Below are 25,297 nucleotides of genomic sequence, written 5' to 3'. Positions count from 1 at the left end.
TTGCCATGAGTCGACTCTGACTCATGCCGACCCCATGTGTGTCAGAGTAGAACTGCTCCGTAGGGTTTTCTTGTCTGTGATCTTTATGGAGGAGCCCTGGTGCCACAGTGGTTAAGCACTCAGCTGCTAACTGAAAGGTCAGTGGTTTGAACCCACCAGTTTCTCTGAGGGAGAAAGATGTGGCAGTCTGCTTCCAAAAAGATTACAGCCTTGGAAGCCCTATGGGGCAGTTCTGCTCTGCCCTATATAGTTGCTATGAGTTGGAAATCTACTCGATGGCAAAGGGTTTGGTTCGGTTTTTAATCTTTATGGAAGCAGATAGCCAGCCAGACCTTTGTTCCAACCTTTAAGTTAGTAGTCGAGCATAAACCATTTGCACCACCCAGGGATCCAGCAACCTGAAAATAGGCTCTTCAGGATCCATGGTGGGGGTGGGAGGCCTGGACTACTGGAGGGAGAATCCTCACTTATGCTTGTAGCATGCAGTGATTCCTGGGTGGACAGGCTCAGAGGCTCCCCGAAGCTCTGGCTTTGGCCCTCGGGGACAAGCAGAGGCCGTGGCCTTGACCCCCTGGCTGGCCTTATGCACACTGTTGAAGGTAAGCTGCAGGCCACAGGCACCCTTGAGGGGGTGTGCAGAGGAAGAGACTAGAGAAAGAGGTGGAAACAGGAAGCCTCCTGCTCACAGAAGCCTGATCAAATCAGCTGCATCATATCTGGCCAGAGGTTGGAGTCCAGGAGGAATTCCAGTCTGAGGCACATACACCAGGACTGGGTAAGAAGATGGAAGAAATGGCAGGACAGAGAGGGCTTGCTTTGACTTAAGCCACAAAAGACAAGAACCCAATTACACAAGTTCACGGAGGTGGAAATGCACAGGATGAGAGCTAAGGCTGTGGACCCTCCAGCCAAACTACCCAGGTTCAAGCCCCAGCTCTGCCACTTGCTAGCTGTGTGACTGCGGCAGGTTATTTAACCTTTCTGAGTTTCAGCTTTGTCATTTGTAAAATGGGGATAACCATAGCCCTTCCCTCATTGTTAGGAGAGTAAATGAAATGAGAAGCATGAAAGCAATTGCTCAGTAGGTGTTACTTCAACCATTAAAGACATTTAAGGTGTTAAACTTGATTCCTTCCGTAAAAACCCTGAATGGTGGGAAATTCTGCGAGGAGGAGCTGGGGGTGGAGCGGCCGCTGGCGTCTCATGCTGTGAGCTGGATGTGGGCATGGGTGTCGGGCAGGTGGGTGCCAAGGGAGCTGCTACCAGGACCATCCCCTTGACTGGAGAGATTCCAGCAAACAGAAGAGGTGGGACGCAGAGGATAGCAGGCAGGGCCATGGAATGAGGCCAAGAGACCCACCAGGACAGCTTCAAGTTCTTCCACTAGCTCACGTCTGCCCGCAGTTGGTGACCTGTGTAAGACACAGCTGGGGCAGGCTAATGCCCTACATAAACACACCAGGCCAAACGGTCCCTGCTGGACACGTGTCCTCCCCCAGACACCACTCTGCTTATCCAAATGCCAGGGCAAAATGTGAACAGCTTTATTTAGTTTGGAAGAAGGTCACAGTGTGAGTCTGTCTGGACACTTGCTGCCGCGGCCCCGTCTCCCCAGGCCAGCAGCTCTGAGGTCCCAGGTCATTGCCTTATTAGCGTCTTGCCGTGCACAGACCCAGGGCTGGCGATCCCTGACAGTGGCTGTGGGCTAATCCACCAAGGCTGCACACCGCAGTTCCTCATGGGCCCCAAGACCAACGTGCTCCACTTCCTCCTCATGTCTGGGAAGTGGAGACGCCTCAGAGTTTTGCAAATGAGATCACTGGTCACAAATGGCATCAGGGTGGGAAGACGGGTGTTGTTGCTGTTGGTTGCCATGGAGTCAATTCTGACTCATGGCGACCCCAAGTGCGCAGAGTAGAACTGCTCTCCAGGGTTTTCAAGACTGTGACCTTTTGAAAGCAGATCGCCAGGCCTCTCTTCCAAGGTGCCTCTGGGTGGGTTCAAACTGCCAACCCTTGGCCAGTAGTTGAGCGCTTAACCATTTGCACCACCCAGGGACTATGGACAACTCAAATTCATTTTTTTATTCAGGACTGGAACGACATATTTAAAAGGTCATAGCAACGTCTTCCTGTGGCCCTTTTACTTCTTCAGCATGACATTTGCCCAGGTTTGATTCATCATTGCTGTTGATGTTAGCTGCTGTTGAGCATGCCCCTGGTTCATGGTAACCCCATACACGAAGGGAAAAAATGCTGCCCAGACCTGCGCTGTCCCTGTGATCGGTCACAGATGGGATTGTCGTGATCCACAGGGTTTTCATTGGCTGTTTTTTGGAAGCAGATGGCCAGGCCTTTCTTCCTACTCCATCTTAGTCTGGACACTCTACTGAAACCTGTTCAGCATCACAGCAACACGCAAACCTCCCCTGACAGATGGGTGGTGGTTGCACATGAGGTGCACTGGTTGGGAATGGAACCTGGGTCTCCCGCATGGAAAGATGGAAAGAGAATTCTACCCCTGAACCACCATCCTGGTAGTGAATCCACCCGCATGGCTCCTTAGCCCCTGGGCTCTGTTTCCGTCACTCTCAGTGATGTAAGCTTGGATCTGTGAGTCATCTTCTCCTTTCGGGCAGTTTCAGCGGGATGTGAAACTTGCCCTTGGTCACGCAAGGCTGCCTCAGAGTGGACCCCTCTGTCCTGGAGGTCACACTCCTTGGTGAATGCAATTATGACAGTTCTCACACCCTCATGCATCTCTGCAGGGAAGCCTGTTGTGCTCACAAACATTCAGGAGAGCATGAAATGAAGAGTAAAAGAAAAAAAAAAAAAAAAACGCAGCTTTGGAAAACCAAGAAAGCCAGCGAAGGCACAAGTTTTGCTCTTTGTAAATTCAGGAAATCTCGACCGACAGATTCTGAAATGTAGATTACGCTGGGCCTAATTTTGATAGTGGATCCCTAAGTATCAAGAAATCTGCCGTTGGGGTATTTTTCACAAACTGTTTATTTGGGAGTCCCTGGGTGGTGCAAATGCTTACCACGCCCTTCTGCTAACCAAAAGGTTGGAGGATGGGATCTGCCCAGACGTGCCTCAGTAGAAAGGCCTGGTGATCTACTTCTGAAAAGATTACCTGCTGAAAACCTGTGTAGCACACGTCTCCTTCGCACATCTGTGCTCTCCATGAGCGGCATCAACTCGATGGCAACTGTTGTTTTTCTTTTTGGTTTTATTTTTAATTGAGGTCGTGGTTATTTCTCACTTTTCCACTGGAACAACCTAACCACCTCTCACCTCTCCTTACCCAAACACTTAACACTTTTTTGACAGTAGAGCTGTATCGTTGATTTACTTGGGGATTCTGAATAGGGTACAATTCCTTCAGCTTTTGCAGCACTTCCCGGAGTCTCTAAATGGAATCGAAATAAAAATACCTGTGTATGTACCCTTGTGTGCAAGTGCCCATGTGTCTGCAGGTGCCTTTATCTGCCAGCTTCTGCACCCATGAGGCAATCAGAGACCAGAGGCCCAAGCTCTTTGGTTACCAAGGCAGCTCCCAAAAGGAGGACTGAGAGCCAGGTGCCTAAACTACAGAATCCAGCTTTCCACAGAAACCATGTCTGTTTGAAATGACGGGTTGTTTGAAAAATAGCTGCTTTACTTAGAACGAGCTGCAGAGATGCAAAGCGTTTTCTCTGGAAATGTTCTAGAAAAATGAGCTGTTTGGGGACGGGGAGAATGTTTTTTTCATCCTGGTACCCTTCGTTCCGAGGCAATAAAAAAATTTGACCGGTCAATCAGTGAGTTTTGCGTCAACGTTCAGTCTGAGAGCTGGTCCTTGGTGAAGCTGAATTTCACTTCAGAAGCACGCTTTCCTTTTCCCTGTGAGGGAGGGCCGTCTCTGTGTTCACCAACTGCAGGTGGGGAGACAGCTCAGCCTGACAAACGGAAAGGATGCACACAGCTTTTTCTTTAAGAGGAGTATTTACCTAACTCCCAGAGTGTTACTTTGCGCTCCTGCAGTTCTGCATTTTCATTCCAGAGTTTCATGGTCTCTTTCTTGCCTTCCTTCTTCTTATGGTATCAGAACCAGTTGTGTTGAGTCAGTTCCAACTCATTGCAATCTCAAGTGTGTCAGAGTAGAACCCCACAGGGTTTTCAATGGCCGATTTTTTAGAAGTAGATCACTAGGCCTTTCTTCCAAGGCATCTCTGGGTGGAGTCGAACCTCCAACCTTTCAGTTAGCAGATGAGGGCATTAATTACACCTTCCAGGGACTCCTTTGACACTACAGTTCCCATGTATCTTGGTTGAGAAGCATGTTTTAATCCTTTTAGCCCAAAGATCCCCAAGACACTGAGTTCAATGGCCCTTTATGCCAATCCAATGCCTGCTGCACTGGATTCCGTCCGGGAGAGCCCTTTGGTTGGCACGTCCCAATTCCCTCATCTCCACCTTGGGCTGTACCTGGGGCTGGTGCCACTCAGGATGGGTGACCAAAGTGACCTCCCAGGGCTGGTCTTGTCCTAGCCCATCGCCTAGTGCCTCAAACCTGCAGCCCTCCACCACATGGGGCTGTGACAGGGAGGCCCAGGGGGTGGACAGACTGGAGGGCAGACAGCCCCCAAGGCTGAGGTATGTGGGAGTAAGAGTTGGTTTCTAGGTACAGCAAAATTTAGCACACAGGGGTTTTGCAAACCAGATATACACTTGTCTGTGGCTGCCTGGAAAGAAAACATGGAGTTTCAGTCCCTGGACTGGTCTCTAAGCCCCCAAGCACCCTCCAAACTTTCTTTCCACTCTTCAGTCTGCAATCTGAGCATCTTTACAGTTTACATCTGGCCATACCTCCCTCCTGCAAACCTATCGGTGGTTTCACTGTGGCGCTGAGTGCTCACAACCGTGGTGGCCTGCCTAATTGTCATCCTCCCACTTGCTCCCAAAGGCTGGGGCTTCTTTTTGGCTAACCATTGTATCTTCAATGCTAGCCAGGGCGTGGCACACAGTAGGTGAACAATACAGACCTGCTGGATGGATGGATGGATGGACGGGCAGGCGGGTGGATGGGCGGGCGGGCAAATGAATGGATGGATGGATGGGTGGATGGGTGTGTGGGTGGGTGGGTGGGTGGATGGGTGGATGGATGGATGGATGATGGATAGATGGATAGATGGAAGATGAATGGATGGATGGTTGATGGATGGATGGATGATGGATGGATGGATGGATGGATGGATGGATGATGGATGGATGGATGATGAATGAATGGATGGATGGATGAAATACCCACAGTAAATAATCTCTCCAAGGGAAAAAAAAACTGTTCTTATAAATGGTAATATATGCTATACTTTCCTTATGGGAAAGGGTCCAAAGCCTTCAACAAACTCACCAACTTAAAACAAAGAGCACAATATCCATCACATGGGCAACACTGAACAAGGTTTGTAGTTGTTACATTATTATTATTGTTGTTGTTGATTGCCATGGAGTTGATTCCAACTCATGGCAACCCCATAAATGCAGAGTAGAACTGTGCTCCATATGGTTTTCAGGCTGTGACCTTTTGGAAGCAGATTGCCAGGTTTTTCTTCCAAGGCATCTCTGGGTTGGTTTGAACTGCCAACCTTTCGGCTAGAAGTTGAGCACTTAACCATTTGTAAAATCCAGGGACTCATTATTATTATTACCGTTATTACTATTCATGCAACTATTCATAAATATTTATGAAATTCCTACTGTGGCTCCAGGACTCTCATTCTGCTAGGCTCTTGGTAGGATAAAAGAATATAAATTTCTTGCCATCAAGGAGTGGACAGTGCAAAATAGCATCCTTCCTAACTTTCTGATTCAGCAAGACACCTGCTGCCTCCTGCCTGCCCCCTTCCCTCTTCCGTCACTATTATCAATGTAAAAAGAAGAACGCTGCCAAGGTGAGTGGCTCTGCGCTTCCTCCTAGGTCTTGCTACACCTACATCATCTCATCTTCCTTATCCTAACAATCTCGCAGGCATGTATGAAAGGCATTGTTATACCTATTTTACAGATGAGAAGACTGAGGCCAGCACATCCAAGGGAGTCGTGCAAATGTGCCACTTCTCATACCACATCATGCTACCTCCCAAAGTCATGCAGGATTATCACAGATAGACATCATGCTACCTTCCAAGGGCATGCAGGATCATCACAGACAGACATCATGCTACCTTCCAAGGGCACGCAGGATCACCACAGGTAGACATCACGCTACCTTCCAAAGGCATGCAGGATCATCATGGATAGATGTGTGTTTCTATGTCATTACTATGAATTCAAAGAATATCAAATGGGGCATAACAGCTTCCTTGTAATCTAACGAAAAACCAAATCCACTGCTGTTGAGTCAATTCAAACTCATGACAACCCCATGTGTTACAGAGTAGAACTGCTCTATAGGGTTTTCTTGGCTGTAACCTTTTTGGAAGCAGATCACCAGGCCTTTCTTCCACAGCACAGCAGAGTGGGTGTGAACCACCCATGTTTAGGTTAGTAGTTGAGCACCAACTGTTTGCACCACTCAGCAACTTAGAGCCCCTGAGTCTGGGCAGAACACAAGATACCAGAGTAGTAAGATACCTCTCCAGATAATAGCCAGATTAGACAATTCCCAGTTTATATGTGGCAAAAAGTAAAATTTGCATGGGTTTTCACTTGAAGCTTATGAAAATGCTGAGATACAGCCTTAAGAATGGCTTCCAGGGAGCAGCCAAGATGTCCTTAAGTCGAGTCCAGGGCGAGCTGCCATGGCATGGCCATAAAGTTCTCCTCCACTTGGGTGGAGGCAGCAAATTAGCGCTCTGCAAGAATGTGATGCTGCTGGGTGCCAGGTTGTATAGCCCAGTGACAGTACAAAGGGATTATCCTGCTTTATTGTTAACGTGCAGTGTCTACTGTTAAATACGATCGGGAATTGAAAGGGGCACTATGAATGATAAATATTTGCATGCTACTAATGCTGGACAAAAGAGTTGGAAGGACTCAGTTGGGAGAACTTCTTTCCCATGAAAAACAGTGCTTCAAATTACAGTACATATTTAATTTCATCTCTTTTCTTGCTAGTCTGAAATCTCAGTGCCCGCTGCACATAACCCTTTCAGGACCTCAGAGCTCTGTGGGGCTGAGGCATAAGGAAAAGGGCTGATGTTCCCTCCTGGAAAATCCATCTATTTAGACAAACCTGTGGCTGGAAGACAAGCCTCAGTTGTTGCTGTCTGCTGTTTGTTGTCTGTGAGCTCAAAACAAAAACAACCAAACCCACTGCGTCGAGTCAATGACAACTCATAGTGACCCTGTAGGACGGAGCAGAACGGCCACATAAGGTTTCCAAGGCTGAAATCTTTATGGAAGCAGGCTGCCACATCTTTCTCCCACTGAGAGGCTGGGGGGTTTGAACCACTGTACTTTTGGTTGGCAGCCAAGTGCTTTATCCACTGCGCCACCACAGAGTTCCATTACCTACTCCCTGGAGTTAGTGTCGGAAACCCTGGTGGCACAGTGGTTAAGGGCTTGGCTGCTAACCAAAAGGTCAGCAGTTCTAACCCCCAGCTGTGCTTCAGGAGAAAGATGTGGCAGCCTGCTTCTGTGAAGATCACGGCTTTGGAAACCCTATGGGGCAGTCCTACTCCATCACAGGGGTCACTGCAAAGGGTTTGGTCTGGTTTGCCAGTGCCTGGGGGCTTCTTGCACATTTTTTTTTTTTTAATAAACTTTACTTTTTAGAGCAGTTCTAACTGTACAGAAAAACTGCCCAGAAAGTCAGAGAATTCCCATTACCCTCCCAACACCTTCTGCTATTATCAACGCTTTACATTCCTGTGGTACGTTCACTGCAATAACGAGCCAATATTGCTACATTATTATCATAAACTACAGTCCACAGTTCACATTGACCTCCCTGGGTGGTGCAACGGTTAAGTGCTCAGCTGTTAACTGAAAAGTTGGTGGTTCAAGTCCACTCGGAGGCACCTTGGAAGAAAGGCCTGGCGAACTACTACTGAACAGTCAGCCATTGAAAACCCTGTGGAGCATAGATCTGCTCTGACACACATGGGGTCACCATGAGTTAGAGTCAACTCGACAGCAACTGGTTTGGTTTTTGTTTTTTTATAATTGAGATTAGGGCCGGTACATCTTTTTCTTTCCTGCTTGGAGGATGTGCACTACAGCTCTGGAACTTTCCACTAGTGACCTTCACTCCCGGGCACACTCAGCTCTACGGGTGGCCCCAGGCACACTCAGCTCTATGGGCAGCACCTGGGCTCCAGGCAGCCCCCGGCTCAGATGCCGCCCATCTTGGGAGTCATAAATTATCTAGCACATAACCGATCTCCACTCCGAATCTGGAACGGTTGCTTTACTGTGGGGCCTTGGAGGAAGCAGATGTTTACGGGGCAGGGAAGTGAGCAGTGAGGGTCTCCACGTAGAGTAAAAATCCAGCCAACAACCAAAAACACCAGAGAGAGGAGCCAGGGCAAAACTTACGAAGAATGTCTGCCCACAGCAGACACTACCTTGACTCAGTCAGCACAACTAGAGGTGTCTTCTCCAGGCTTTCCCCTGCATCTCAGTCTGGAGCACAGGTGACAGCAGACACAATATGCTGGGGCGGGGCAGGGCGGGGGCGGGGGGGGGAGGAGGGAGAAGGTTCCAGAAGAACCCAGCCAGCTGTCTGCCCCTGGCACCTCCGCAGACCCAGTGTCCCTGGCCTCAGAGAAGATCTGGGCCTTTCTCTGCCCTTCTGCAAGTTGTCTGAATTTTTAATTCACGGATACAATTGAGTCCTTTTTTGGTAGCCAAAGGTGTCTGTCAGGGACGCAAACCAAGACCTTGCTCTCAGCACTTTCTAGCTTGAGCGGACGCTGTCCACACATATTAAGATGTTCCTAGATTGGAGGGTCAGAATGGCCAGAGTGGGGCATGGCAGCCTTGTAGCCCCCGGAATGGAGCATTCAGGGATGGGCGGTGAGCTGTGTGAAGCCTGCATTGCTCCTCAGGCCCCTGGTGACATTCATGTAGCAGCATCTGCAACGGGGAGCGGTCACGTCAGCGCCACCCCCTCTGTGTTGACCGGCCCACCCTCAGCCTCTCCTTCTGACCACACACATCCTCCCACCAGGACATCAAGGGAGGTTGCCAGGCATACGAGATGGTGCTGCTCTACGCATCTAGAAGGCTGGTATGTTTTCATTTAAAAAAAAAAAAATTCCTTTAATGTTCAATGAAGGAGCCCTGGGGGCACAAACGATTAGGTACTCAGCTGTGAACTGAAAGGTTGGTGGTTCGAACCCTCCCAGCGGCTCCATGGGAGAAAAACCTCGTGATCCGCTTCCATAAAGATTCCAGCCTGGGACACTTGATGGGGCAGTTCTACTCTGTCACACAGGATCAAAATGAGTCAAAATCAACTCAACAGCAAACAACAACGATATTCAATGATACTCTCTAATTTTATTTTTTAAATCTGTGTGATGTTTGTATGAAAGTTTTTCATAAATTTTGTGGAGATGCAGAAAGTTTGAGGCAAGAGGGGTAAGAGAGACCTTTTACAACTTACTGTGCTGTGAGCTAGATCAGGGTTTCCTACCCTTAGCACAACTGACATTTTGGGCCGGAGGTTTTTGTCGTGGGGGCCGCCCTTGCATTGCAGGAGGTCTAGCAGCACCCCTGGCCCCTACCTATACATGCCAGCAGCACTTTAGCCTCAACTCTGAGTCGTGACAACCAAAACTGTCTTCAGATATTGCCAAATGCCCCCTCCTCCTGCAACCCTGGCGGCGTAGTGGTTAAGAGCTACGGCCGCTAACCAAAAGGTTGGCAGTTTGAATCCCCCAGGCGCTCCTTGGAAACTCTTTGGGGCAGTTCTGTTCTGTCCTATAGGGTCGCTATGAGTCAGAATTGACTCGACAGCAACAGGTTTGGTTTGGTTTATGGTTGTTGGGGGGGTTACAAAATCACCCCCAGTTGGGAACTAGTGAACAAAAACACATAGAAATTGACAAGCAGATGCTGTTGCCGGGTGCCGTCGAGTTCGTTCCAACTTGTAGCAACCCCATGTGACACAGTAGAACTGCCTCATAGGGTTTTCTAGGCTGGAATTTCTATGGGAGCAGATCACCAGGTCTTTTCTGCTGGGTGGGTTCAAACTGTCAACCTTCTGGTTAGCAGCTGAGCGCTTAACCATTGTGCCACCAGGACTCCTTGACAAGCAGATAGATAAATAAATAACATGCTGACTATAACCTGCCCGATGGTTTTGAAGAGAATGATGAAGGCAGAAGATCTGCAGAGACCCAGAGCCAGTGGAGTTGGAGACGCACCATTTAAAAAGGCAGACAAAGCCTTATTATGATATAAGTTTAGACTAGCTCTTCATTAATTATAGAGAGATAGACAGATAAGAGATAGATAACAGGTAGAATGGTAGGTAGACAGATCCTAACTGCCCTTCATACAATGGTTTCTAACAGAACGGAGAAAAAACATCGGTAAAGACCCAAAACCAAAGCCTAGAGCAACCTGGAGCATTTCCACCGCTACAGCCCGCCCTCCTTGGCTCATCTGCTGAGACCTGATAAGCAGGAAGATCACCAGGGCGCTCAGACCCGCCCCTATTCCTCTGCGTTACCTTTGAGCCAAGAAAAGCCTTCTTTGTTTGCACAAGGTGACTCAATTAGGGCCACACACCACCCTTCACAGTGCTGGCCAGCTCTCCCATTAACTGGACCAGAGTTTCCCTGGATAGGGGTGGGGGCGCAGGGTGGACGGTTCTGCAGTTTATGAAAAAAAACTGCCCATAAATTCTTAATGAAGGTCTTAAATCTCAAGGTAAAAGCAGAGATTAATCTAAACTGAAAGATAAACAGGAAATTTACTTCCAGCTTCTTTGAGAAAAACACAGTTTAAGTGAATCCTAAATGAACGCTTCCTCTCCGAGGACATCAGAGGAAAGGCCTTTGAATCCAGCAGCAGCAAGGCCGCAAGCCTCTCCAAGGGGCTGTTGGGATCACTTTACAAGCTGCGGGTCCTCAGCTACCTGCAGCCCTCACGGAGAAAGCGCAGTGACGTGAAGCGGAGTTCCTAAGTGGGACACAAGAGAGCCCCAATGTGGTTTAATAGCAACTGGGCGATAGGCTGGAATCCTGAGTCACCATCCACAGCTCTGCTCTTAGCGCCGACAGAAACACAGCCTGTTGGATGCGGGACTGGTATCAGAATCAGAAACCGAGGGCCGCGTCGCCTCAGGCCCACTAACACCTGTTTATACACACTGCCCTTCTGTGTGCGAGTGAGCTGCTACAATCAGCACACTGGAGAGTAAGCTCAGGCAGCTCATTAAATCTGCATGACACGCTTATTAATCTCTGTTAACTACATAATTTGAGCTTCAAATGAGAAGATGTTGCTAGAATGGATTTAGTCCTCAAAGACAATTTGGCCTGAGAAGTCTTCTGAATGGAAGCCTGAACATGCACACACACGGGCTAAAAGTCTACCAGAGCCTTTATGGCCACATAGTGTAGCTGCTCACGGCTGTCGAGATGTCCCCCAACTCATGGCTGCCCCAAACACGATGGAATGAAATGCTGCCCGGCCCTGTGCCACCCCCATGGTTGGTTGGGATTGGACCTTTTGATCCATAGGGTTTTCACTGGCTGATTTTCAGAAGTAGATTGCCAGGCCTTTCTTCCTAGTCCATCTTAGTCTGGAAGTGCCACTGAAACCTGTTCAGCATCATAGCAACACGCAAGCCTTCTTTGACAGATGAGCGGTGGCTGCACGTGAGTGCACTGGCCGGGAATAGCACTCGGGTCTCCCGCACGGAAGGTGAGAATTCTACCACTGAGTCATCACTGGCCCTGAAAACCACATAACCTCTCCATATTGGCACTACATGGTTATCCACAAACATCTCCTTACTGATCTGAACTTGTCACATAACCAACACAGAAAGAAGGAAAACAGCCATCACACCGCACGCCATCTCTCCTTTTCCACAAGCCATTTTTCATCAGAAAGAAAAAAGAGAAAGCAACCCAGAACGTGTTCTTCCATAGCCAGGCGTCTCCACCCGCTCTCGCTCCTCGCCAACCAGCGCAAAAAGAAAATACAGAATTGATTTATTAGAAGCAGAGCCGTGTTGCAGTCATTGGCTGGACCACTGTTTATGTCTCTAATGCTGCTGCTGAAACAGGAAGCTCTAAAAATCACTCAACCATTCTCTCGAAGGCGCTTTCTGATTGATGGCCCTCTGTCCTGACCAAAAGAAACTGCCTTAACCAAAAGCAAAGGTCGGGTGGCAGGGGTGGAGAGAGAAGGCCAGCTTCTGACCATCGGCTGTAAAATATGGTTCCTGCAAATAACCTCAAATAAAAAAGCTGCCTGACACCATCAGCAACGCCTGGCACTTCATAAAATCAGCAAGAAATCCATGAAGGTATAAACTGTGAAACGGCTTGTTCCAGGCACTTGTGACGTTTTCAAGAAATCGTCTCTGTGGTCTTCGCCACGGCTGTGCCGCTCCGGGTTTTCAGTGGGCAGAGGTGCTGGTGGTGGCGCTGAGGTCTGGGGAGCAGCTTGCTTTAAGAGGTGCTGCTCTTTTTCAGCAAATATACAGAAATGAGAAACTAACTCTCTGGAGAAGAATTCTACAACGCATCGTGGCCACAAGCTTCTGATCTGCTGTCTATGGGAATCATTTCCTTGGTGGACTGAGATTTGGTGTATCACAGAGGCTGCGTCTTTTTTCAACCACAGTTGCCCACACTGAAATCTGTCTTCAGATTTCAGTACATACATTTATTTAAAGCAGCAACGGCAACAACAGGAAAAAAGTGGGGGAGCTGATTTTAATATAACTCATGTGTCTTTGCCTCTGGGTGGTGCAAACAGTTAATATGCTCAGCTGCTAACTGAAAGGTTGGAGGTTCGAGTCTATCCAGAGTCCCTCAGAAGAAGGTCCTGGCAATCCACTTCCAAAAAATCAGCCACTGAAAACCCTACGGGACTGGTGTGTGTTTTTGCTATGGATATTCTCATCAACAACAACAAAATTAAAATAAAATAAATTATTAAAAAAAAAAGAAAATCCCATGGAGCACAGTTCTACTCTGACACACATGGGGTCGCCACAGTTGGAACCAACTTGATGGCAACTTTTTTTTTTTTTTGGTCTTCTCTCTGTATTCTCTCCAGGAGGTCTGGTTGCCTGCTTACATCTTGAACGTTATCCATAAACAACTCTGGGGCTGTCATATGCGTTTTTCCTTCCCCCATTTTATGAATCTGTGATGGAATACAGAATGACTTGGATCCTGTGTTAATACTGTGAGTCACTCAGCTCGTTTGTCACGCGTAACCTCCACGTAAAGACAGGTCTTCTGTCATTTGGAACATGAGTACAGCTGACCCTTTCCCAAATGCGCCCTCTCTTCATCTCAGCTGCAGCCTTCCGCTCACCTGAAAGACAGCCATCCTGTACTGTTTCCCAAATAATGTAAACTAGCTGAAGAATGAACGTGCCTGAAGTAACAAAGAGGACACAAACATGCGGTAACCCAGATTGGGACAGGAGGAATATTATGTCTGGGAAGGCACCCACAGCAAGAACATAATGAAAGAATTTCAGTTCACAAAAGCACTGGGAACAGGTGCTATCCTGAAAGGCAAGGCTAAAGTCTCCAGGGAGAGCAACATAAACACAATTCCACCAAGAAATCAAACCTCCTGAGGACAGGCCACCTTAGAACACATGGCCTCACATGGTTACCGGTGGATTCCAGATTTCGGCTCTACAGCTGGCCCCAACAAATGCCCCGAAGAAAAGAAGGTCTTTTAGGTTACAAAATGCATTGCCCCCTCGCCAGTGATGACCTGTGTGGACACCTGATGGCCGTCCAAAGGCCTGGACTAGGGCTTTGAATGATGTCTACTTCCTAGTTCCACAAGCCAGGTCCTGCTATAATAAAAACCAACCAACCAACCAAACAAAAACCCCCGTTGCCATCAGTCAACTTCAATTCATGACAACCCCGTGTGTGTCCGAGTAGAACTGTACTGCACACGGTTCTCAGTGGCTGATTTTGCATGAGGCACCTCTGGGTGGCCCTGAACCTCTAAGCTTTTGGTTAGCAGCCGAGCATGTTAACTCTTCGTGCCACCCAGGGACTCCACAGTAAAAACAGGCTTTACCAAAACAGGGAGGGTGCGAGAAGAACGTGTGCCACATTTGCTCATTTATTAATTTTTCAGGCGTCTCCTCTGGGCAGCACAGTGCTAGGCTGGCCCTCCACAGCCCAGGCAAAGCTTAGATTCACAGCCTGGGATCCAGGGATCCCCGAAAGGTCTGCAAATGAGCTGCAGCGGCCCCGGAGGCTGAAACTGCACACAGAATTTCGTACACGTGTGCATGGTTTTTCCTTGGGAGAGGACTGCCACTAGGTTCTCAGAATTATCTGTGATGCTCTCAAAAGATTAAAAATCATATTCTTAGAAAAATTAGAATAAAATTTGTAGTGGATTCTGCTCTCGTTTACAATATGGCTAATGATACGGTCTGGTAGATTTCCTTCCTGGTCCTAAAATAAATTAACTAAAGCTGTATTCACTGATTGATAGGTTCTGTTCCAACTGATTAAATTCTCCAGCAGGGATGGAAATGCTCACAGATTTTGTTGCTAAAATGTCTGAAACCTCTCTAGCTGAAGCCATGATACACTTTCTTGTAACTGAAAATATTGGTAGCTTCCGTGTCAAATGCAATGACACTGATGTAACTTGGTTCTAATTAACCTCACCAAAGAGAGTTCATTTAGACAAAATCTTATTCTAATGAACTTCTATTTTCTGGCGGTGGCAGATGGGCCCAGAACGTTGGGTTAAATGTGAATTGTTCTGGACAACAACCTGTGCGCTCAGCGTGACCCCTGGAATTCAGTTCTACTTCCCAGAACACCCTATCTCTCCCATCTCCAGCTGCTATCTCCACTCCCATCGTAAAGGAATGATCAATTTACATGGAGCTACTCCGTCAAAAGCAGAGAATTCCAAGGCTAAGATATACCCTGAATAAGATTCCATTTGACAGGAGGAAGAAGGGAGGGAAGGGAAAAAGAGGAAGATGGTTCAGGCTGCAGGCCTTCACCAACATTTTTAGGGGCTCGGGTAGTCAGCAGGGCAGTCAAAGCCAGAAGGGCAGGTTCTCCCAGTCACAGGCTGAACCCAAGGTTAGGAGCTGTGATCCTGGACGTCAGCCAGTGCCCAGACAGATCTGTTTTGTAGAACAGAGGAAAACCCTTCCCGTCGAACCTCTGGCAATGTCTGTGAGGTTTTACCATCCCCACAGACTGGCAGCTGGTAAAAGAAAAGGGAGCTTGTCTGCCTACCCTGGAGACCCCGAGTAGTGCAAAGGTTAAGTGCTCGATAGCCAACAGAAAGGTTGAGGATTCTAACCCACCAAGAAGAGCCTCAGAAGAAAGGCCTGGCAATCTACTTCCAGAAGGTCACAGCCTTGAAAACGCTAGGGAGTGCAGTTCTACTTTGTACACGTGGGGTAGCCGTGAGTTGGAACTGACTCGACAGCAACGGGTTTGTGTTTTTTTTTTCCCTTCCTTCATTCTAAACAGACTACCAGGCCCTCTGAGTGTCCATCAGGACCAGTGGCCTTTGAGAGAAGGTGAAGTTGGCACTGAAACACATGGGCGAGCTGACAGCCAGGACCCCCTCACACACTGTGTCGTGTGCCGATGCTAATGGAATGCTCTCAGGCACATTTAAAAAAAAAGGAAAATGAAGTAGGAGATAGTTTGAAGATCCCTTAATGAAACTTTTAAAGGAATAAGAATCGGTGAGAAGGATTAAGGCTAATTGTCAAAATTATCGAGATTCATCTGCACTCTTAGTAATGGAAGAAAATTGCAAAAAAAAAAAAAAATCTGGCAGGCTTTGATGTTGACACTTAGGATTGAAAGAGCAAAATCAAGTTGTGTTTTATGACTGTGGAGAGAAATTACAAGACAGCATCAAATCGGGCCCTTTTTTCAGCTGGTTTTGTCTTGCAGCACTAACCAAAAGACAATCACTCAAGACCATAATTGGGTCAAGTGTTCTATTAGGGTTTCTGTCTTTTTGATTGCTTATTATCACCCGTGGGAAGCAGAGCCTGTTCAAAACAGATATTGTCCATTTGTGGCATTTCAATTAATTTTTTTTCTTGTTCCAGGGTATCGGAAGATAACCCAGCCTTAAGGACATGCTGGCACAAACTGTGCAGCCCAACGCAAACAATCCACACCTTGGGGAAACAGCTCACGGTTACCCAAGTAAACACCAGCTCTGTTAGTCACCTACTCCAAACAGCAATGGCCAGCTAGGGGCTGAGCAGCCCTTGGAGCCAGAAAAGGAAGCATGCAGCTTTCAAAACCTCATTCTTTATCATCGCCAGCTCACTGCGCATTGCCAGAAAGCCACTGCTGACTTCTTATGGGAAAATGTCACTGGCATGGGCCATTAAGTCATTTCCAGAACTTTGATAACTCCAGCCCGACACAGAGACCCACACAGATGCGGATTATGAAAACAATATTTTCTCTGGAGGAACAACCAAATGAGACGCAGCTATTGATTCACAGTACTGGGAACCTGCGAGAGCTGAATTAAGATTGTTCGCTAGGCTGGTGGGCATGGAGCAGGCTGCGGGGCCTTTGTCTTTTATTGGCTTCTCACCCGCTCTGCCAGCTACTCCTCCGAAGCCTGCAAGATGTTTCCCAAACACACATCTCTGAGTCATAATGCAAATTCCATTTACTGAAAGGCGGGGACTCTTAATATAACGTGTGAACCCGTTTAGTGACTTATGTCTTTATACATTGTAGCATCACTCATGCTTTCAATAAGTGGATAGAATCCTCTTTTCATTGCCCTATTATTAACAAAGTTGGTGCTGTGAACATACATTTTGAATCACGTTGTAAGTTTTTATTTTCTCCAGCTATTCTATTTTGAAAAGGCTCCAGAGAGCTGGGATATCAACAACAAGGGCCAAAAATTCAAAGCAGACCCACCCCTGTCCCCTCTTGGATTAATCAAATTCTCTGAGAACACAGGCTTTCCTCTGTTTTTGAATGTCTCTGCAAAGAGGGGTGGTCAGTGATGTCCCCTGGTTATACTTTTATTTTTTCAATACAAAAACAATCTATTGTCTTTTAGGTATTTATCGTAAGTTCTTTTGTTATACTTGAAATAACTTTTATGTGCAAGCTCATTCAATGCTGTATTACAAAAATGATATTTTCATAATAAGCTATCCTACATCCTTCAATTAGACTTCTAATACTTGTTAAAAAAAAATACTTGTTACCATTTATAAATTATGACTAAGGTTCTCACGATACAAACACAACGCTTGAAAACAAGTGGAAGCCAGAGGAGATCACAATGAGCCAAGATTCCTCTCTCTGCTCTAGTACTTTGAGAGGGGGCTAAAAGCAAGGAAAAACAAAATCACACCTGGAGCAAGGCTGATACAGTGGTTCCTTTGGGTAATCCAGTCTTTAATATTATTAGGACCCTAAAAGCGGTAACTGGTCCAACCCCTTCCCTCCAAATAATAATGAGGCTTTTAGAAGAAATACAATAGGAAGGTCACAGTGCATCAACTTGACCAAACCAGAATGGTATTAGCACTATTTCTTCATATTTTACCAGAAAAGATACACTTGCTGGAAACCAAACCATGTTTCAATACCACGCGTCACATTCAACCAAAAACTGGTTGCCATTGGGTCGATTCCAACTCACAGTGACCCTATAGGACAGGGTAGAGCTGCCCCATAGAGTTTCCAAGGAGCACCTGCTAGATTCAAACTGCCGACCTTTTGGTTAGCAGCTGGAGCACTTAACCACCACGCCACCAGGGCTTTCACACATTACATGCCCCTTAAAATTATTACAAATGATCACTGGAAATTCTGTCACTTGTCACAGACACATTCAGGCTTTGCATGTCCCCATCAGTCTTATCAACTCAATAATAAACCAATAATATAAAGCTTGATTTTGCTAAAAATATTAAATACTAAACAAATATTTAAAAAAAATCTTGACATCACAGAAACGACCACACGAAGGACCGCGTTTCTAGGGATTCCGTCAGAGAAACTGCTTGGGAGTTTTGAAAGCCAGGGCTGTCGCCATGGGAAAGCTTCGTGTTAGGGGTTCAGTTCTGACAGACACATACCTCTTCCACTCCGTCCGACAAACCTGAGGTCATTGAATCTTGCGACTTGGTTCTTCATAGCCGCGGTGGCATTTCTCAGCTCGGCCGAGTAGTTTTCATCATTGCCGGCCATCACAGTGACCAGAGTGCCATCTGGAACGTCACCCAGAGCCACCACCTAAATACCAGTCAAGGAACAAAGGCAGACGTCAGGGAAGTTATGCATAAACTATGCCATGTATGCTGTAACGGCTCTAACATGAAGCTTAGATTAGATGATACTTTTTAGTTTGCAAAGGAATAGCGATCATAAGTTAAGCAAAACAACAGAGAAGTCATTAACGGGAAGATTTCATACCATTTATGCACAATTAGATATAAATTCTCAAATAATGCAATATTTACTGGCGTTCGCCTAATCAAGCTGTGTCAGGTCACAACATACAGCTGCGACACGGCTAACAACAGCAACGACTTTGAGAAGCTACGCCCTCTCAACACATGGCCGTCTCTTCTTAGCTCCTTACATGTAAAAAGCAGAAATGTCTTGTTTTTTTTAAATTTATAAACTAAACCCTCCTCCACTTTCCCAGACCTCAACTGATGGGCCTAACAGGGCCCGGTCTTTAACATCTAGGTTTTCAAACTTCTCCAAAATTAAATTTGATCTTTACAACTGAGTTGATGATTCTTGACTGACGTAAGTTGTCCCCCCACTAGTTTCTGTTTGCTATCCCCTACTCATTTCGACTATCTTGGGTTTCACCAGCAGGTAAAACTTAAACTCTGGCATGCAAGGGGAAAAAAATCAGAAATCTATTATTTGTTTATGACTAATTATTAAGTCAACAAATCTCAGAGAACAGGGATTCCTGCCTTTAGACACTCCCCTCAATTCAGGGGTGGATTTGGGTTACGTTTTTACATTGTGAGTGCCATATATGTGCTAATATGTCCTCATGGGTGACTGAAGTTTTCTCCAAACCTACCCGATCTTGAAGAAGGATTCCTTCAATATAATTGAATAGGTATTGATTTCTTATCAGGGTTATTGAAGACAACTGGTTAGATAAATATTTTTGATACTCAGGTAATTTAAAAAACAACAGTAATTTCAAGATAAAAGGATCATAGGGCTTGGGGTGAAGATGCTGCATGTAGTAGCATGTTTTTTGGCCATCATTGGATCCTCCAGAAACTGTTTTCTTGGTCTAGACACTTATCATTGGCTATATTTCCATTGTTTCTGTTTTTCAAGGTGGTCACAGGATTTCAAATCAAAATGCTCCGAGTTGTATTTCATCCCATAATTTCTGACATTCTTCATGGCACCTTCTCAGTAGTGAAATTTTGGCTATTCATTCTGAGTATATAATCTTTTTTGTTGTTGTTTTGGAGCTGGTGATGGTAATAAATCTTTATTGTGATTATCCTTCCCCTATTTCAAGCTTCCACTTTTACCTAGTAATTGCTACCTAGTTTCTTGTAAGTACTACATTCTCAGTCCTCTTTTTCTAAAGGTAAATCAGTCAGTTTCCCACAGACCCACTTTGCATGATATCAAAGCCCAGTTCCTGAAAACTCCCATCTGCAGGGTCTGCTTAGTCTTTGCCCTTGCCTATGTCCTCCAGGTGACTGTCCAGGTGTTTTCATGCACCACAAGTAGTTCAGCTCTTGGGTGCTAAGGAGTATGACAGAGAAAATAAACCAACTCAGGATGGGGGATGAGCAACTTCCAACCCCAACACCACTCCTCGGGCAGCACAAGGCAACTGGCGGCCATTTTCCTCAGCTACTTTACCCACCTCGCACTGTCAAACAAGATCTGGGGCTTTAATTTTTTTTTTTTAATCATTCCCTCCAATTATTTTCTATAAAGCGTATTTTAAAACACTGCTATTTATTCCCTAAGCATCCTCTAATTAGGCATTTAGTTCCCATTATAGGCGGTTTGTTGTTGTTGCCTTTTAATTAAGAGCAATAATAGGACAATTCCCTTTTGTTTCCAAAAAAAAATTGAAATAAATCTCCCTGATCAGTTACATATCAGCTTATTGTTGTCATTTTTTCCTATTCCCACAAAATGTGCTTGCTTTATTTTGCTCTTTTCTGTCTCTTGAAAATTTTCCCGTTTTTCATGATTTTCACTTCCCTCTGTAAAATTAGCTCACAGTGTTGAAATGCCCTCATTGAACATAGATTTTTACTTCCTCCTTCCCCATCTCCCTGTGGTGACCCAGGCTTCTCTATTTTAATTCAACATTCAGTGAGTAATACAGGGGCTGGATCAACAACATGCTTTTCAAACTGAATACCTCATTGTTGGGGCTGAATCTGTAAAGAAGTTAAAATAAATAAATCTCGTTTTATAAGGAAATCACCTTCCTCCTACTGGGGTTCCCTTCACAGAGCTCCACGTCTGCGCCCCTCTCATCTGTCCAACGCTATCCTCATTAGTAATTTGGCGAATTCATGAGACCTTCACCAAGTAGAAACAAATCGAGAATAAAATGATGGCCGCTAAAGTTTAAAAGGTTGTTGACGTTGGAATTAAGACTCAAAAAAAAAAAAAAGAAGAAAGAAAAATTAGGGATTTAACTATCCCCGCCCCCCTTTTTCTAATGAGGTAAGAATCAAACGTATTTGGCTGCTCAAAGATCACTTACTTGGCCTTTTGCTGATTTCTGAGGGAATTGGGGGGAGGGGAGGGACAGGGACAATATTAAATCCAGGGAAATTTCATTAATAAAGCACACCATTCAGTCACTAACAAGCACATTTTAGACTAGTCAAAAATATTCAAAACTAACATTTCTACTAATTTGATAGAGATTTTGTCACTGATAGGCAGTATGAAGAGAATGAAAAAATACCTAACTTCAAACAGAGAAAAGGAACAACTGGGATGGAAATCTGTAACAATAGGTAGGGCAACACAAACATTTACATTTTAACGGAGACCAAACAGACAAGATGGGACTTGCTGGCGATGATATCTCATATTTTGTTTTACTTCTCTGTTCTTAAAGAATCAGGAAGTTGGGCAAAGTATCAGCCCTTCTGTGTACACCAGCCGTTCACAGTTCAAGCTGGCATTTGAAATCAACTCTCATTGGGTTGAAATTACAGTTAACAATTCGCTTCATTCAAATCCCTTAATGTTCCAGTGTTTCAAAGAAAGCTGTGGAATGGAACTTCAGAGTTCAGCTGAGATGATGTTTAATGTACAGCTGGGGACGGTGATCTTACTGACAGAAACATCACTGATTTCTTTCTTATGAAAAGAACAAGCATCCAGGGTCTCTAAATATCGCTACTGAAGGCTCTGAGGTGCCAGGGCCTAAACAAACTGTAACAGTATACTATTCCAAAATACACCCTAAGTCATTCAACCAGCTTTTTAAGGCTACTCCCGTAACTACCAGCTAACTGTAGCAAATTTCAGATTTTCTCAGTAATAAAATATGTATTTTTCCTTCGCTAAAATAATGGTGTTTCATGGGGGGGGCAGGTTGGGGTGCAGGATAAATAATTAGGATTTCAATCTATTTTAAAGAAAATTCATAATTTTAAATCTCCCTTATTTCCAAAGATTAAAGCAGGGTATTCAGGCGTAGGACTTCAGAAGACTCCTAAGGAAGCACCTGAAGGCTCTGCTTATCTTTATCATCAGATCTCATCATTCTTTGCCATTTTCTCTCCTTATGATAAGGAATATAATGATTTTTTTACTGATGAATGTCTTAGAGAGACTGAGAGACTGAGGCTCATCTAAAATCCAAATGTTAAAGTAGAAACTGGTGGGGGTGGGTACTGGGGGTGCAGAGTGGAGTCAGCGACACATTAAATCGGTCGGAGCGCAGTCACGTTCTGAAGGCTCGCTTGCTTTTATCCTAACTTTGGCGTTTACTCACTCACTGAAAAATTTGTCTCCTCTTTCACTTATGCAATGAGCAGGGCTTCAGGAAGAGGCCTCTCTCTACCGGGAGGCGTTGATAGATATTAATCAAGTGGCCTGATTTCTCTGCTGTCCTTTCCTTTCCCCCAAATGTTCTCAAGACCCACTTCAACCTTTTCACAAGACATAGACACCTTGATTTTTAGCAGCCTACAGACTCTAACTCAGTAAAACAAATTAAGATAAAAAAAAAAAGTAAAGGTCAAAAGTCATTTTCAAAAGGAAACCTCTACAGTTATTAGGATTTCTGCTAAAAGAAATTCCCTGATGGCTCATGAAAGCCATTTACATGAATTTTCCTTCTTTTAGAAGAAAATAAATTAACTTTCATGGGGTGGCTTGAGAAACTACATAGTTTCGTCTCCTGAAGATTCCTTATTAATCATTTCATGTTTTCACCTATTTGGGTATAGGTTCCCTGACAGAGGCAGGAGAATCCAGAAGAGACCCTGATTTTCCCCTAAGGAAGCCCCAGGCTCCTTGGAATCCACTCCCTCAGGGGCACCCGATTTAAATGGCCCTTTGGGTTGATGAGCTGCTGTTGTCTGGGAGTGAGCCCTGGGCCCAGTCCCAAAGGTCCCCTCTCAATGAGGGTGAATTAAAATGGAAATGGGTCCCCAACCCCAAATTTAGATGACTGGAGGAAGGAAAGGGAAAGAATCCAGTAGCTGACTCCCCACTGTACCCCTTTTCCTCAATTCCCCTCCCCCCCCAAACTGCTTTAAAAAACTGAGTGAAAAGGGGGCAATTCAGAGATATAGCCAATGACAGATTCTGTTTGTTTTGTTTTAGAAACCACAATCTCAGTTCGGAAGGTGTATAAAGCTTAAAAATAATGAACCCTGACAGTACTTTTTAAAATGAACATTGTTCATTGTAATTAGATCGAGATCCAGCAAAGGCCTACAAATAAAAAAAGCTTACATTAAATTAATCACCTCTTAAAGGGGGCAATTATTTTACCAGATTAAAATAAAAAAGTAGCCAATCTTCACAGCTGGAGTCACCTGCCTTCTTTAGCCCTTTAAATTAACAGGAAATGATGGCAGTGATAGCTGTAAAAAGCTGCCCTTTCTTAAACCCACCCAAGACAGAATAACAGGGTCCCCACGGCAGAAATAAAATTTCTACTGCTTGCTACCAAGGTGGTGGATGGTTGTTAAAAGCCGCCGGAGGATGTTTATGTATCCCCATGGAAGGCCAAGGTTTTCAGAAGCAGCTTAAAGCCAGGGAAATATTAGGGGTGAAAAGTGAAGGGAAACCTCAGAAGCCGGTCGGCTGGAGCTGCCTGGTGTAAGCCGCTCCTCCTCAGACAGAAACGCCCGCACATTCGACCTCCCGGCTCCAGAAGACAGCCTTGTCACCTTTTGCCGCCCGGGGTTTAATCTAGGTGAGCCCGAGATAAGGTTCAGGAAGGTTCCAGGAAAAGAACAGGATTCGCTGCTAGAGGTATCTGGCAGGGACAGGCTAGAAGCTCGCAAAACTCTCCGGAAAACTTTTGCAAACTTACCTACTCCTGCGGTGGACTTTGGACATGCTAATTCCTATGGGGCAGCTAGAGAAGAGGGTGTGGGGGGCGGAAACCAGTGTTCCATGTCAGTTTATTTTCACTGACCTGAAGGTATAACAGAGCCTCTGTTTTATTTCCTGGTGTCTTCGTCTGAGGAAGACAAAATGGTTTGGGTGTCAACCCAGAGGTGGGGGAGCAGCGTGGAAGCAGACGGGCTCGCTCCCGCTCGGCCACAACTTCCCTACTTTGCAGCTAAGATCAGGACCCCTGCCAGGGAGTCCCCTAGGGGCCTTCAGTGATGTCCTTGGGAGCATGCTCATTTTTTCCAGCCCTCTCGGTAGGCAGCCCGAGAGCGCCGAAGCGGGTCTCCCGAGGGTCGCCACGGCAACGCAGCATCCCCAGCGTCCCGAGCGCGCTGGGCTGGACCAGGGGCCATGGGGGGCAACACCCGCCGGGTTCTAGACCCCAGCCCCGCCCGCCGGGCCGCTGCCCTGGGCGCTCGCCCCTGGCCTTCACCGGCCTCCGCCTGTCCTCCCGCCCGCCACCCTCTCGAGCCGAGTACCTTGAAAGCGATGGGCAGGGTCTTGTTGCAGCGCCAGTGCGTGGGCAGTACGGAGCAGAGGAAGTTGGGGCTGTCGGTGCGCACCAGCTCGCCCGGGTGGTCGGCCAGCACCTCCACCATGCTGCGGTCGCCACTCCTCAGCTTGCCGGCCAGGGCGGCGCCGGCGTCCGGGGCGCCCAGCGGCAGCGCCTCGCTCATCTTGCCCGGGCTCAGCGCGGTGGAAGGCGGCGTGAAGCGGCGGCTCGTGCTGGCATCTACGGGGATACGCATCACAACAAGCCGATTGAGTTAGGACCCTGCAAACAGCTCGTACCAAATGGCGACTGGGGCGCGGATCCTCAGCCAGCAGCTCCCGAGAGACCAACATACAAGTTCAAGGGCCTTTACTGCTGCAGGGGGCTGGGGCGGGGGCGGGGGCGGGGGCGAGCGAGTGAAGAGTCCAGGAGACAAGTTCTAACGACGCCGAGCGGCCTCAGACCCAGGCCCGGCTCCGACCGGTCGACCGCTTAGTGCGCTAAAAAGTGGGCGACCAGAATCCAAAGTCAGATGCCAGGGGAGACGATCTCCGTCTGCGTCTTGATTTAAAGTTCGAGTTCAGTCTTTGGCTGTTAGAAAAGTTCCCGGAGGCAAAGCTCCCAAACACTTCCTAAATACTCAAGAGGAGAGCAGAAAAAAAAAGGGCCAGCAAATACATAATTTGGAAGTTCCAGTAGTTGATTGTCAGTTTTTTCCAGGTGATTTTTTTTTCTTTCTTTCTAAAGTCCCAACAGAACACAAAATACGCTAGTGTCTTCCATACACAGAGCCACTTTTAACAGGCAAAACCGGCTTCGGTCCTCAAAAGTAAGGGCTGCGACTTTCAAAGGTCATGTCACTAATGTATATGCACGTATATATAAATACATACATATGCTCTGCTTCATAAAATATTTACAATACAATCTGTGGAGAATTTAAACACAACAGAAATCCATTAATGTTCGCGGCTGATTTTTTTTTTTTTTTTTTTAAGTAG

The 25,297-nt window shown here is 46.3% G+C and overlaps 1 protein-coding gene across 1 annotated transcript in view; it reads right to left on the bottom strand.

The window, feature by feature from the left end:
* RUNX1 (RUNX family transcription factor 1) overlaps window positions 1–25,297 on the bottom strand; it is a 297,632-nt gene that overhangs the window by 84,877 nt on the left and 187,458 nt on the right. The window contains exons 3-4 of the mRNA XM_049858276.1: window positions 24,283–24,536; window positions 18,274–18,430 (exon numbers count right to left, since the gene is read on the bottom strand). Coding sequence (XP_049714233.1) covers window positions 18,274–18,430; window positions 24,283–24,536 — 411 coding nt within the window. The remainder of the gene's footprint in view (window positions 1–18,273; window positions 18,431–24,282; window positions 24,537–25,297) is intronic.

The sequence above is a fragment of the Elephas maximus genome, chromosome 18 (assembly GCF_024166365.1).
Source record: "Elephas maximus indicus isolate mEleMax1 chromosome 18, mEleMax1 primary haplotype, whole genome shotgun sequence".
Classification (NCBI taxonomy): Eukaryota; Metazoa; Chordata; class Mammalia; order Proboscidea; family Elephantidae; genus Elephas; species Elephas maximus.
The sequence above is the reverse complement of the archived record's forward strand: the minus strand, read 5'-3'. Positions and strand labels throughout refer to the sequence as shown.